Source organism: Microcaecilia unicolor, chromosome 2 (genome assembly GCF_901765095.1).
Source record: "Microcaecilia unicolor chromosome 2, aMicUni1.1, whole genome shotgun sequence".
NCBI classification, from domain to species: Eukaryota; Metazoa; Chordata; class Amphibia; order Gymnophiona; family Siphonopidae; genus Microcaecilia; species Microcaecilia unicolor.
In genome coordinates, this window is record NC_044032.1 from 566,610,445 (window position 1) to 566,624,063 (window position 13,619).

The 13,619-nt window shown below is 47.6% G+C and overlaps 1 protein-coding gene across 1 annotated transcript in view; it reads left to right on the forward strand.

Moving 5' to 3' along the window:
• The window catches only part of PCM1 (pericentriolar material 1), an 866,960-nt gene that overhangs the window by 538,706 nt on the left and 314,635 nt on the right, over positions 1 to 13,619 (forward strand). Inside the window, 1 exon segment of the mRNA XM_030191464.1 lies at positions 6,683 to 6,698. Coding sequence (XP_030047324.1) covers positions 6,683 to 6,698 — 16 coding nt within the window.

Consider the following 13,619-nt stretch of genomic DNA (forward strand, 5'->3'; position numbering starts at 1 on the left):
TGTATAAGTTTAGAAAAGTCTAAAAGGCTTACTGGGCATGAACAGTTGTAACTATATACCTGGGTGGCTTCTGCCTTAATATTTTCAATCTATTTATGGTTTGCTCAGTGATTGTCTGCTTTTGCTGCATTTTTTGCTGTTCCCCGCCCCCCCTAAAATATTTTATCTTCCTGCACCACGCTCTGCCTTCTTATCACATTGGTTTTTTTTTCTGTCAGTTCTTTATTTGATGTATTTTGTTGAGATTTTGCTAGCCACTTGTTAGTTGCCTTCTTTGCTTAAAAAGTTTGGTTTAATTTCACAGTATCTTACATTAGCTGAGAAAGCTAGCCAGTAGCCAAGATGCAAGCCAGCAGCTTCGTGGTTCTTTTTATATATTTGGTAAATGTTGAAGATTGACCTCAATAGACAGACTGGGGCTTGAGCATCACTTGATTAGTTGTGGCATTTGTGCTAACGTATAACCTAGGGTTGTCAAGCTATGGAGGTTGAAATTACTGGATAGCCTACGTCAAAGTCCCACACAACTCCATTGGCAAGTGGGTGACATCCCCCGATGGAGCCCCTGGTGTGGACGCTACCCAGCATTCCTGTCTCTTCAATAAGCCTTTGATAGGCCCACATGCACAAATGCCTTCTCGCTTTCCTGCCTTCCCAAGTCACATGGGACCCGCAGTTTCACTTTATCTAAGGAGCTAAGACACTTTTTACATTGCAGCTGTGAATTAAATTTTTTTTCCCCAAAGCTATTTTTGGCCTTTTTGTTCTTCTTTCACATGAGTAGCACAGGATTTTTTTTTTTCTTCTTTGATCATTCCATTTTCCCCTTCCACATTTTTCCTAGTTTTCAGCCCTTTTTTCGTGTCTCATGGCCATTTTTAGGCCTGAGCTCCAGCCGAGTTTTGAGTGTCTTGAGAGAGAGTTTGTCTCTTCAAAAGTTTTCATAATTGAGCTGTTTGATTTTGCTGAGGCTGTTTTCCTTGTTAGTCCCACAAACGTTCCATTGGGTTTAAGAGGTGCACAGAAGTCTATTGCTGACCCACATTACATGTGCTTATGTCTGGGCCATGAGTATAAGACAACCTTTGATCTCTGTGTTCAAAATCAGAAACAAACTCGGTAAGCAAGAGAAGTAATGCGCAAGAGGCTTTTCAGCACACAAAAATCACCAAAATTTGTCCTTTCCTTTCTGAGCACACTACAAGAACTCTTAATCCACACTCTTGTCACCTCTCGCTTAGACTATTGCAACTTGCTTCTCACAGGTCTTCCACTTAGCCATCTCTTTTCCCTTCAATCTGTTCAAAGTTCTGCTGCATGACTTATATTCTGCCAGTGTCGTTATGCTCATATATTAGCCCTCTCCTCAAGTCACTTCATTGGCTCCCTATCCATTTCCGCACACAGTTCAAACTCCTCTTATTGACTTACAAGTGCATTCACTCTGTATATCCTCAGTACCTCTCCACTCTTCTCTCTCCTTACACTCCTCCCTGGGAACTCCGTTCACTAGGTAAATCTCTCTTATCTACACCCTTCTCCTCCAATGCTAACTGCAGACTCTGTCCCTTTTATCTTGCTGCACCATATGCCTGGAATAGACTTCCTAAGCCAGTACATCAAGCTCCATCTCTGGCCGTCTTCAAATCAAGGCTACAAGCCCACCTTTTTGATTCTACTTTTAACTCCTAACCCCACTCACTTGTTCAGTGCCCATGTTTTATCATTCCCACCTTAGTAATTCCCTTATCTCTTATTTGTCCTGTTTGTCCTAATTAGATTGTAAGCTCTGTCAAGTAGGTTTCCAGTAAATCAAAGCAGACACTCATCAAGCCCTCTATAATATGGGTAAGAATCTGATGGGACCGCTGATGGGATTCAGAGGAAGATCCACATTACATCTTGGAGGAGGAGTTATATAGAATTCCCTCTGATCCTTCCCCACTCCAAGAGAGACAAAAGTCTCCACCTGAGAGTCTCTTTTTCACCAGTTTCCTAAGGGAGTTGACTTCAGCCATCCCATTTAAGTTGGAAATGGAGGAAGAGCCCAGGGCGGAAATGTTGACTGTCCTGGCCTACAAGTCTCTTCCTAAGGAAGGGGTTACAGTACCATGTCACTCTCTATTCTTGGAGATGCACTGATGAGGAACTGGGAATCTCCTGTTTCCTTTTTTTTTTTTTATTATTCTGTTTATTCAATTTAATATTTCATTTACGCATATACATAAATTGGAATTTTAAAGAAATATACAATAATGAAAAAAAGACAATCAGGTAAAGAAAAAATATATGTTTGTCCACATTAATGATCCAAGAACTAGGAACTCAAATTTAAAACAAAATAGCTGAGGCGGTTCCCACCCCAGTCAATTTTAACAACAGGAAAGACAAGAAATCAAGTCGGAGCAACCGATTATAGCATTCAATCCTGACAAACAACAGACTATTCTTTACTCACTATAAATTCTAAAAGTTTTCCCGGCTCAAAGAAAATGTAATTTATGGATTGAAAAGTAATATAGCATTTGCAAGGATATTTAAGTATAAAGGATCCACCTAATTGTAGGACCCTTGCTTTTAATAATAAAAAGCCTTTTCTTTTTCTTTGTGTCTCTCGAGAGAGATCAGGGAACACTTGAATTTTTGAACCTAGGAAAGGTGTAGAGATATGGCGAAAAAATAACCTAAATATATTATTACGGTCTAATTCTAATGCAAACGAAACCAGCAATGTTGTCCTTTCTGTAATAACATCCATTGAACTTTCCAAAATCTGAGTTAAGTTCAAGTCAGGTAGAGAAGGTTGTACATTATTAACTCGAGCTCCAGAAATGTATAACACCCTAGTAAGAGGAGGAAAAGCTTCTGAGGGAAGCCCCAGAACTTCAATAAAGTATTTTTTTAACATTTCCTTAGCTGGAGTCAAAGGAGATTTAGGAAAGTTCAAAAAGCGTAAATTATTCCTTCGTAGTTGATTTTCCATATAGTCAATTTTTTTCCCTTGAATGGTATTATCTTTGATAACTGCAGAAATAGATTCCTTTATAGAATTTACCTCAGGTTCAAGATGGTCGATTCTATTCATCTGTTCAGTTACCTTAGTGGAAAGTTCTGAGTGAGCCTGAGATAACTTCCCCATATCTGTACGCAAAGTTTCTGCTACTTGGAGTAGTGTGTTGTTTAGTCCTTGGATTGCCTCCCAAATGGAGTCCATTGTAACAACAGATGGTCTAACTAATTCCCGGACACTAACGGAGGGCTCACTCAGTTGTCGCTCAGGCAAAGCCGCTAACAGCCTCAAGCCTGTTTGCGAGGGTGTTTCCAACGGAGATGAGGTAGCTATGGGGTCTCCACTGCTATCGGCAGGGACTACACTACCGGTCGCTCCCGCCAATTGCCTCTCCATAGCCATCTGTTCCCCTCCGGGTCTCTGGGGTGTTGTTATCGGAGGGGGACTCAACGTCACTCCCTCTATGCTGAGGTCCGACGTTTCCATCGGGCCTCTCGAAGCGCCGGCTTGAGTCCTCTGCAACAGCAGTCCCGCCTCCTCCAACGTCGTCTGCCGAGAGGGAAAGGGGTTCACCCGTCCTGTGGAGCTCGGTAAGTTGGATTTACCCTTTCTCTTCCCCATAATCAACCAGGGAAGGTTCCAACTCGCGATTATGATGTAAGGGTTCAGGAGCTGCTGTTCATGCGTCTTTCCAGATCGCCATCTTGGATCCTGGAAATCTCCTGTTTCCTTGTCATCAAGCAGATGAAGCCATTACATATGGGTTGTGTCCATCAACCAGCAGGGGGAGATAGAGAGCACTCAACTTTTCACAGTGCCTCATGGCCAGCTAGCTCCACTGCCTCTTCAGTATTCTCTATCTCCCCAAGCAGGGTGGCTGCAGCTTCTTTGAGCTCCATCAAAAATCTGCCTGGGGGGTGGCTCCTGGCTTGCCAGTTGTTAGCCGGGGTGTTAGAGGCTATAGCAGCTTCACGTTGAAGGCACATAGGTCAACCCTTTCCCTGCCTTACCCATGCCCCCGTGGATGTGGACATATTAGCTTGCTTTTCCCTGGCCTTTCCCACTCAGTGGATGCAGGCACATTGGTTCGGCTTTCCCACTTATCTGAGCCTCTGGAGTGATTTTATTTACCTCTTTTGCCTCTGCTTTCCTCACAGCGTTAAAATAAATAAATAATTAAAGTTGTGTTGCGCTTTAGCACAGCGATCTTGGAAAAGAGGTTTTTTTTCTTGAGATTCTTCTGCAGGACCGGAGCTGTGATACTTGGGGGCTTATTTTCAAAGCACTTAGCCTTCCAAAGTTCCATAGAAACCTATGGAAGTTTGGAAAGCTAAGTGCTTTGAAAATACACCTCCTTGTCTAGTGAGGTAAGAGTGTTTTCTGCCTCCTCCGGGGTGGGCCCGCGATTGGGACGTTTTTGGCGCGAACCACCATTTTTGAATTTTACCGCCGTTTTCAGCGATGGCTGCGGAGACTGTAAAGCGCTGTTCTAAATGTGGCAAGCGCAAATCAGCAGCGGGGCTCTGTAATTCATGCTGTACAGATGGTAGAGCCGGCCCGAGCATGGCGAGCGGCGATCTTTCGCGCTCTGAGCTGGCAGCGGACGCCATTTTGCATTTTCCACATGGCGCGGCCTCCGTTGCGACGGAGAGTCCTGAATCCGGGGGGGGGGGGGGTCCTCTGAGTGAGGCTAATAATAGAGCTGATAGCCCTGGGCAGGATCCGGGCGGTCAGGGAGCAGTTTTCTCCCCTGATTTTGTTTTAATGCTGCATAGGGCATGCGTGCTTAAAAAAGCTCTTCCACAGGGATCTTCGGACCCTCTGCCTGCCCCCCCCCCCCCCCCCCCCACCAGTGGATCCTGGCCTTTTGGAGTTTTCTTTGCCTGTTTCTTATCCTCCTGATAAATGCAGAAGGGCTAATTCCCCTTCTGAGTGTGGCGCACCCCCCTTCCCCCCCTCCCCCCCTGTGGTCGGGCTATGAGGGGTCTGGCAGAACTTCTTGGCTGAGGAGCCAAAGTCGGGTGCAGAATTGTCACAGGAGCTTGATGATCCGTCTGTGGTGAAGATTTTCCACCTCGAGGAGCTGTCAGCGCTTATTTCAGATGCCTTACAAGCCCTCTCGATTGAAGATCCTGGGAGTGGCACAGCTTCCTCTGTTAATCCAAGGATGGCTAGTACCAGAAAGCCTGCTCGAGCCTTTCCTTTGCATGACTCCATCCAAGAGCTTATTTTGGTTCAATGGGCTGACCCCGAGGGACCTTTGAAGGTTGCCAGGGCTATGGGGCATTTATACCCTTTGAGTGAGGAATATTTGGCTCGCTTTGCAATGCCTAAAGTGGATGCCCTGGTCACAGCTGTGACAAAGAGAACTACCCTCCCTGTTGAAGGAGGTGTTGCCCTGAAGGATATTCAAGACCGCAGGCTTGATTCAGTTCTGAAGCGGTCCTTTGATTTGGCAGGTCTCACTGTTCGGGCGTCTGCATGCAGTTGTTATGCTGCTAGAGCCTGCCTGGCTTGGTTACAGCAAGCAGTGGAACAGCCCGGTGATGGAGCGGAGGCCTTATCTGAAGTGGTTCCGCGGATGGAGTCGGCCTTGTCCTTTTTGGCTGACGCCCTTTATGATATGGTCAGAGCTTCGGCTAAACAAATGGCTGTAGCAGTGGCGGCTCGCCACACTCTTTGACTACGACATTGGGCGGCGGACATGGCCTCTAAGCAAAGGTTGGTGAAGTTGCCCTTTCAAGGCCTTCTCCTGTTTGGTGAGGAGCTGAAAAACATTGTTAAAGGCCTGGGGGATTCCAAACCTCAGCGCTTGCCCGAAGATAGGCCAAAGCCTTCCTCTAAGGGTCAGGCGGTCCGCTCCTCTTACAGACCTCGCTTCCGTGAAGCTAGAAGGTACCGCCCGGGGCGTGCTGCTGGGCTCACTTCTCGTGCCCACTTTCAGCAGAGAAACTCCTTTCGCTCGGATAGACGTTCCGCAGCTGCCGGTTCAAGGCCTGGAGTTCAGGGGCGACCCTCTCAATGATGGTGCGCCGGCCCCCTCCTCGTTTCCTGTCATCGGAGGAGGAATTTCCCTCTTTTTCGAGAAGTGGGCCAAAATCTCCGCAGATCAGTGGGTCTTGGACCTGATCAGAGACTGATACCGAATAGAATTCGATGCCCCGGTGAGAGACGTGTTTGTGGAGTCCCGATGCGGTTCTGCCGCCAAACGGGCGGCTGTAGAGGAGACTTTGCACAGTCTGTGCCAGATAGGGGCTGTGACCCCGGTGCCTCCCGCTGAACAAGGTCTAGGCCGCTACTCCATTTACTTTGTGGTGCCACGAAAAGGCGGGTCTTTTCGCCCGATCCTGGACTTAAAAGAGCTAAACAAGTCCTTAAGAGTGCGGCATTTTCACATGGAAACCCTGCGCTCCGTCATTGCGGCGGTACAGCCAGGAGAGTTTCTCACGTCTCTAGACCTGAAAGAAGCTTACTTGCACATACCAATTTGGCCCCCGCACCAGAAGTTTCTGTGGTTTGCGGTGTTGGGAAAACATTTCCAGTTTCAGGCCTTGCCTTTTGGCCTCGCCACAGCTCCCCGAACCTTCTCCAAGGTAATGGTGGTAGTAGCTGTCTTTCTCAGGCGAGAGGGTATCCGGGTTCACCCGTACCTAGACAACTGGCTCATCAGAGCAGACAAAGGAAAAGAGTCATCTAGCTACAGCCAGAGTGGTTTCAGTCCTTCAATCTCTGGGCTGGGTCGTCAATATAGCCAAACGTTACCTGACCCCCCTCGCAATCTCTAGAATATTTGGGGGCCAGGTTCGACACAGCCTCGGGCTATGTGTTTCTTCCCGAGCAAAGGCGGTGCAAGGTTCAGAATCAGGTCCGTCTGCTCCTGAGGATGCCCTGCCTGTGAGCTTGGGACAGCTGTTGGGATAGATGACGGCCACCTTGGAAGTGGTGCCATGCGCGAGAGCACACCTAAGACCTCTACAGTATTCTCTACTTCAACGATGGTCTCCAGTATCTCAGGATTATCAGTGCAGACTTTCTTGGCTCCCTGCAGCCCGCCTCAGTATGGAGTGGTGGCTCTTGGACAGCATGTTGCGGCGGGGAATGCCGCTGGCGCTCCCCGATTGGTGCCTAGTGGTGACAGATGCCAGCCTGAAGGGCTGGGGCGCACATTGCCAGGGGAAGCATGCCCAGGGTCTGTGGACGCCCGATGAATCGGAGTGGTCTATCAACTGCCTGGAGTTGAAAGCGGTGTTTCTGGCTCTTCTGGCCTTTCAAGTGACCCTGGAAGGATTGGCTGTCCGAGTGATGTCGGACAACACGACAGCAGTGGCCTACATAAATTGACAAGGCGGCACTCAGTGCAGAGCTCTAGCCGCGCAGGCCGAACAAATTTGCCACTGGGCCGAGCTGCATCTACAGTCCCTGTCAGCAGCTCACATTGCAGGTCAGAGCAACGTGCAAGCCGACTATCTAAGCAGGCATCAGATTGATCCAGCAGAGTGGGAACTAGCAGACGATGTAGTCCTGCAGATATGTGCCAAATGGGGCAAGCCAGTGATGGATCTTATGGCGACCAGTTTCAATGCCAAAGTTCCGTGCTTCTTCAGCAGACGGGAGGGATCCTCGCTCTGCCGGGTTGGATGCCTTGGCTCAGGGCTTGCTCTATGTCTTCCCTCCATGGCCCTTGATAGGGCGAATGCTCCTGCAGATTCGGCTGCATCCAGGAGAAGTGGTGCTCATTGCCCCGGATTGGCCCAGGAGGCCTTGGTATGCGGACCTCCCACAGATGCTGTTGGAGGCTCCCTTTCCATTATCTCTGGTTCCGTACCTGTTGTCACAGGGTCCGGTGGCCATGGAAGACGCCTGCCGCTTTGGTCTTATGGCATGGTGATTGAGAGGGCGCAATTGAGAGATAAAGGCTACTCAAATAAGGTAATTTCCACTCTCCTGCAGGCCCGTAAGCGCTCCACTTCCGTGGCTTATGCCAGGATTTGGTGCCAGTTTCAAGTCTGGTGTGTTTCAAGAGCGCTTTCTCTGTTGCAGGCTCCTGTCTCGCTGATTCTGGAGTTTTTGCAGGATGGTGTACACAAAGGCTTGGCCTATAATTCCCTGCCGGGTGCAAGTGGCAGCATTGGCCTCCCTGCGTGGCAAGGTTGAAGGCGTGGCCTTAGCTGCTCATCCAGAAGTGGCGCGGTTTCTTAGAGGGGTGCTTCGGCTCCCTCCTCCCGTGCGGGCACCTTGTCCAGCTTGGAACCTGGGGTTAGTATTGAAGGCCCTTTAGGGGGCTCCCTTTGAATTGCTTCGGTGTGCTTCAGAGAAAGATTTGACACTGAAAGTCATCTTTTTAGTGGCCATTACGTCGGCGAGACGGGTGTCAGAGCTCCAGGCGCTGTCCTGTAGAGACCCTTTTCTGCAATTCTCAGAGTCAGGGGTCACGGTTCAGACCGTGCCTTCCTTCATGCCTAAGGTGGTTTCAGCGTTTCACCTAAACCAGCATGTTTTTTCTTCCCTCCTTTGTTGAGGAGGAGTTTCCAGATTCATTTGGGCAGTTGCACCTTTTGGATGTGCGCAGGACTCTGTTGCAGTATCTGCGAATTACAAATTCTTTCAGGACCTCTGATCATCTTTTTGTGCTGTTTGCAGGTCCTCGCAGAGGGTCTTCAGCGTCTAAAGCCACTATTGCCCGTTGGCTCAAAGAAGCTATCTTTTCAGCATATCTGCTGTCTGGCCGGGCTCCGCCTGAAGCCTTTAAGGCACATTCCACAAGAGCGATTTCCTCTTCCTGGGCGGAAACTGGAGCACTATCTCTTCATGAGATTTGCAGTGCTGCAACATGGGCTTCTAAGCTCTCTTTCGCCCGACATTACAGGCTGGATGTGGCTGCCAGGAGGGATGCGTGTTTTGGAGCACAGGTGCTAGCGCGTGGTATGGCTTGTTCCCACCCTATTTAGGGATTGCTTTGTTACATCCCATATGTAATGGCTTCATCTGCTTGATGACAAGGAAGGGAAATAGTGTGATAGCTGGGCTCTCTCGAATCCGGTTGCCTTCTGGATATGGTAGGTCGATTGTGCACGCAAATGAGCTAGAAGCTCCAGGACTCATGCCTCGGTTCCCCTAAATAGAGAGGCTTGGACTCTAGATTCATTTGAGGGAAAAGCTTATCAGACCTCAATGCTCATTGTCCTCATCCAGCCCTATCAACTGTATAGGAGCCTGTACTTGCAATTCCTGGTCCGCAGTACACTCAGGAACAGGCCACAGAACTTGGCCAGTTGGCCCGGAAGCAGCTGGAGTACAGAACTTCGCCAGTTGGCCAGGAGCACATACGATTCTTTTGACATTGCATCTAGACTATCCACCATGGGTGTGGGGTTGCGCAGACTTTTATGGCTGCGTGTTTCTGTCTAGAACCAGCAGTTGAGGAGAGGCTAGCAGATGTTCCTTGCTAGAGGATAACATATTTGGAGACAAAGTAGAGGAGGTTGCTGACCTCATCAAGTAGCATACAGATAGTATCCAGACTCTCTTGGCACCCTTGAGCTACTACTACTATTTAGCATTTCTATAGCGCTACAAGGCGTACGCAGCGCTGCACAAACATAGAAGAAAGACAGTCCTTGCTCAAAGAGCTTACAATCTAATAGACAAAAAATAAATAAATAAAGTAAGCAAATCAAATCAATTAATGTGAACGGGAAGGAAGAGAGGAGGGTAGGTGAAGGCGAGTGGTTACGAGACAAAAGCAATGTTAAAGAGGTGGGCTTTCAGTCTAGATTTAAAGGTGGCCACGGATGGGGCAAGACGTAGGGGCTCAGGAAGTTTATTCCAGGCGTAGGGTGCAGCGAGACAGAAGGCGCGAAGTCTGGAGTTGGCAGTAGTGGAGAAGGGAACGGATAAAAAGGATTTATCCATGGAGCGGAGTGCACGGGAAGGGGTGTAGGGAAGGACGAGTGTGGAGAGATACTGGGGAGCAGCAGAGTGAGTACATTTATAGGTTAGTAGAAGAAGTTTGAACAGGATGCGAAAATGGATAGGGAGCCAGTGAAGCGACTTGAGGAGAGGAGTAGTATGAGTAAAGCGACCCTGGCGGAAGATGAGATGGGCAGCAGAGTTTTGAACCGATTGGAGAGGGGAGAGGTGACTAAGTGGGAGGCCAGCAAGAAGCAGATTGCAGTAGTCTAAACGAGAGGTGACACGGGTGTGGATGAGGGTTTTGGTAGAGTGCTCGGAAAGAAAGGGGCGGATTTTACGGATGTTGTAAAGAAAGAAACGAAAGGTCTTGGCGATCTGCTGGATATGAGCAGAGAAGGAGAGAGAAGAGTCAAAGATGACCCCAAGGTTTCGAGCTGCCACCTTCTCTTCATGGAGGTTTTCGTATGGGCCTAGGTGGCAACCCTACTATTAGGCATATGTTTTTGCAGCCTTATCGCTTTGCCCCATAGTCCCAAGGCCAGCGTCCCCAGGCCTGCCAACCAAAAAGCCCAACTGGCCAAGGGACGAGCTTTTGACTGGCTTCAGACGAGCATAGCCGCACTCGAAGTAACCATCCTGGATGACCTGGTAGGGGGGAGGCTAAATTTTTCCTATCTAAGGTGGCCCCTTGTAACCTGCAATCGGTATGTTCTTCAAATAGTCCATTACATTTAGACCCTTCGTTGGTGTCATTACCAAATTGCTCACCAAGAGCGTCATCAATCAGCACTGGCAGGTACTTGTAGAGGAAATCTCTTCCTTTCTACAGGCCAACATTGTCGAACCTTTGCCACTGGGGGAAGAAGGGAGTGGATTCTATTCCGGGTACTTCCTTCTGCCCCCAAAAAAGAGGAGAATATCATCCCATTCTAGACCTAAGAGCCCTGAACAAATTCTTTGTCAATGAAGAGTTCAGGATGCTTTCCCTGGGCAACTTCCTACTCATGATTTAGGCAAGCGATTGACTATGCTTTCTGGACTTAAATGATGCTTACACCCACATTTTGATATTTCCTAATCACAGGAGGTATGTCAGATTTCGAATAGGGAAACGACACTACCAGTATCGCGTTCTGCTATTTGGCCTTGCGTCAGCTCGCAGAGTGGTCTCCAAACGTCTAGTGGTAGTTGCAGTGTACTTGTGCAGACTGGAAGTTTGTGGTTCCCTAGGGTATTAAGAGTCAGTGCGCCTAACTATCCGGGTGTTGGAACTACTAGAGTTCCTCATAAACTACCTGAGGTCCTACCTTCTCTCAGTCCAGTGAATGGAATTCATCGGAGCCCTGCTTGATACATTTCAGGCTTGGGCTTTTCTCCCACAAGCAAGAGCGTAGACCTTATCGACTCTAGCCTCGCAGGTCCAAAGCTGCAAGCAGGTTACAGCTCAGCAAATGTTGAGATTGATGGGCCACATGGCCTCAACAGTGCACGTCCCACCCATAGCACATCTCCATTTGAGAGAGGCCCAAAGGATCCTGGCTTCCCAGTGGTCTCAGGTGGCTGGGAACCTAAAGAACTTCAAGAGTTGACTCATACCTGTAAATGTGACTGTGGGACTACCATTTCAGATTTCACCACCTCAGAAGGTGCTAACAATGGATGCATCCAACCTGGGATGGGGACCTCGTGTGGCTGGGCTTTCACATCTACCTCCTTGAGCTGAGGGCCATTGGGAACGCTCTAAAAGCTTTCAGAGATTGGCTACAGAACCAAATTATATCAATTCAAATGGGCAACCAGGTTGCAACATTTTAAGTAAACGAGCAGGGGGATAGGGGTTCCTACCCCTTGTGTCAGTTAACAGTGGGGTGTGATAGTGGGCCCTCCACAGGATGGACTTTTGATCCTCATATCTTCCAAGAAAGGGCCTGGCAGACAGACTGAGCAGGATTTTGCAACCACAAATCTATTAAAATTTGAGATATTACCCTGGATAATAAACTTTCTGTGGAACCACAGATAGTCAATAATTAAAAGTTCATTCTATACTATGAGAAAGTTATGGACCATTCGTAAATATCTGCCAGTAGAATTATTTCAACTAGTGGTGCACTCTCTGATTCTTAGCAAACTGGATTATTGCAGCATTGTCTACTTGGGTTTGCCAAAATATTTGCTGAAGAAAATCCAGACTATCTAGAGTGTGTTGCTGTTCGTTTAATCTTCTCACTTAGGAAATCAGATAAAATTACGGATTATTTATTAAGCTTCATTAGCTTAAAGTTGAGGCGAGGATCATTTTTAAATTATGATGTCTTTTGTGGAAGATAACCCAGGGTATAGTACCACAATATATTATTTCTTTGGTGCATTAATCTTTAACAGGACGATGTTATAATACTCAAAAGCAGCTCCTATTTGCTTTTTCAAGTCCCTGGGGCTTCACTTCCAAGAAACTTTTATCAGGTCTATTTGCATATCAAGCGGTTAAATTCTGGGAATTTTTATTTTCAAGTTTGAGGTTTTTACCCAGTTATGGCCTGCTTAAATAGAACCTTAAAACTTTGCTGTTTAATAGATATATGATCAACAAATAATTATACATAGTTGTTAATTTTAAGAATGAGTTGATCTTTTTTCCTTGCCAAATTGTGATATCCCAGTCGAATTGTGTTCTGTTGTCTTGTTTTTAACCCGCTGTGAACTATTTGATATGGTATTAGCGGGCTATAAGTGACTTAACTGTAATTGTCTTTCATCATGCAGAACGAGGGGCCTTTTCTGCATCCCAACCTCCAATCCCTGGCCCTCACAGCTTGGATATTGAAAGTGTAGAATTTGAATCCTTGGGTTTTTTGAAGGGTGTCTCCTGCATCTTGCTGGTTTCCAGAAAAGACTCCACTAAGAGGTGTTAGTCTTTCAAGTGGAGGAGGTTTGCTGTCTGGTGTGAGGGCAGTGCCTTAGATCCCCTTACCTGCCCTACACAAAAACTGCTTGAATACCTCCTACACCTTTCTGAGCCTTGTTTGAAAACCAACTCTGTAAGGGTTCATTTCAGTGCAATTACTGCTTACCACCATGTAAAAGGTAAGCCCATCCCTGTACAGCCTCTAATTGTTCGCGTCATGTGAAGTTTGTTATTAACGAAACTTTCTGTCAGACCTCTGTGTCATAGGATCTCAAAGTTGTCCTCACCCAGCTGATGAAATCTCTTTTTGAGCCACTTGATTGCTGTCATCTGAAGTGTTTGATCTGGAAAATTGTGGTTCTGGTGGTGATCACTTCAGCTTGCAGGGTTAATGAGCTTCTCCGAGGACAAGCAGGCTGCTTGTTCTCACTGATGGGTGACGTCCACGGCAGCCCCTCCAATCAGAATCTTCACTAGCAAAGGCCTTTGCTAGTCCTCGCGCGCCAATGCGCACCGCGCATGCGCGGCCGTCTTCCCGCCCGAAACCGGCTTGTGCCGGCCAGTCTTCTTTTCTCCGCGCTCGGTACGGTTGTGCTTTACCGTTCGTGCCCCGAAAAGTCGGCCTCGCGCGTCGTTTTTCGACTGTTTTCTGTGAGAAATCCAGAAATTGTTTGGATTAACCATTTTTGGTTTTTCCTTCCTCTACTTCGAGTTTTTTTCGCCCCGTTAAGTTTTCTTTCGTCTTCGGGGTAGGCCTTACTTAGGCCCCGGTCGAAATTTCCCTTTTTT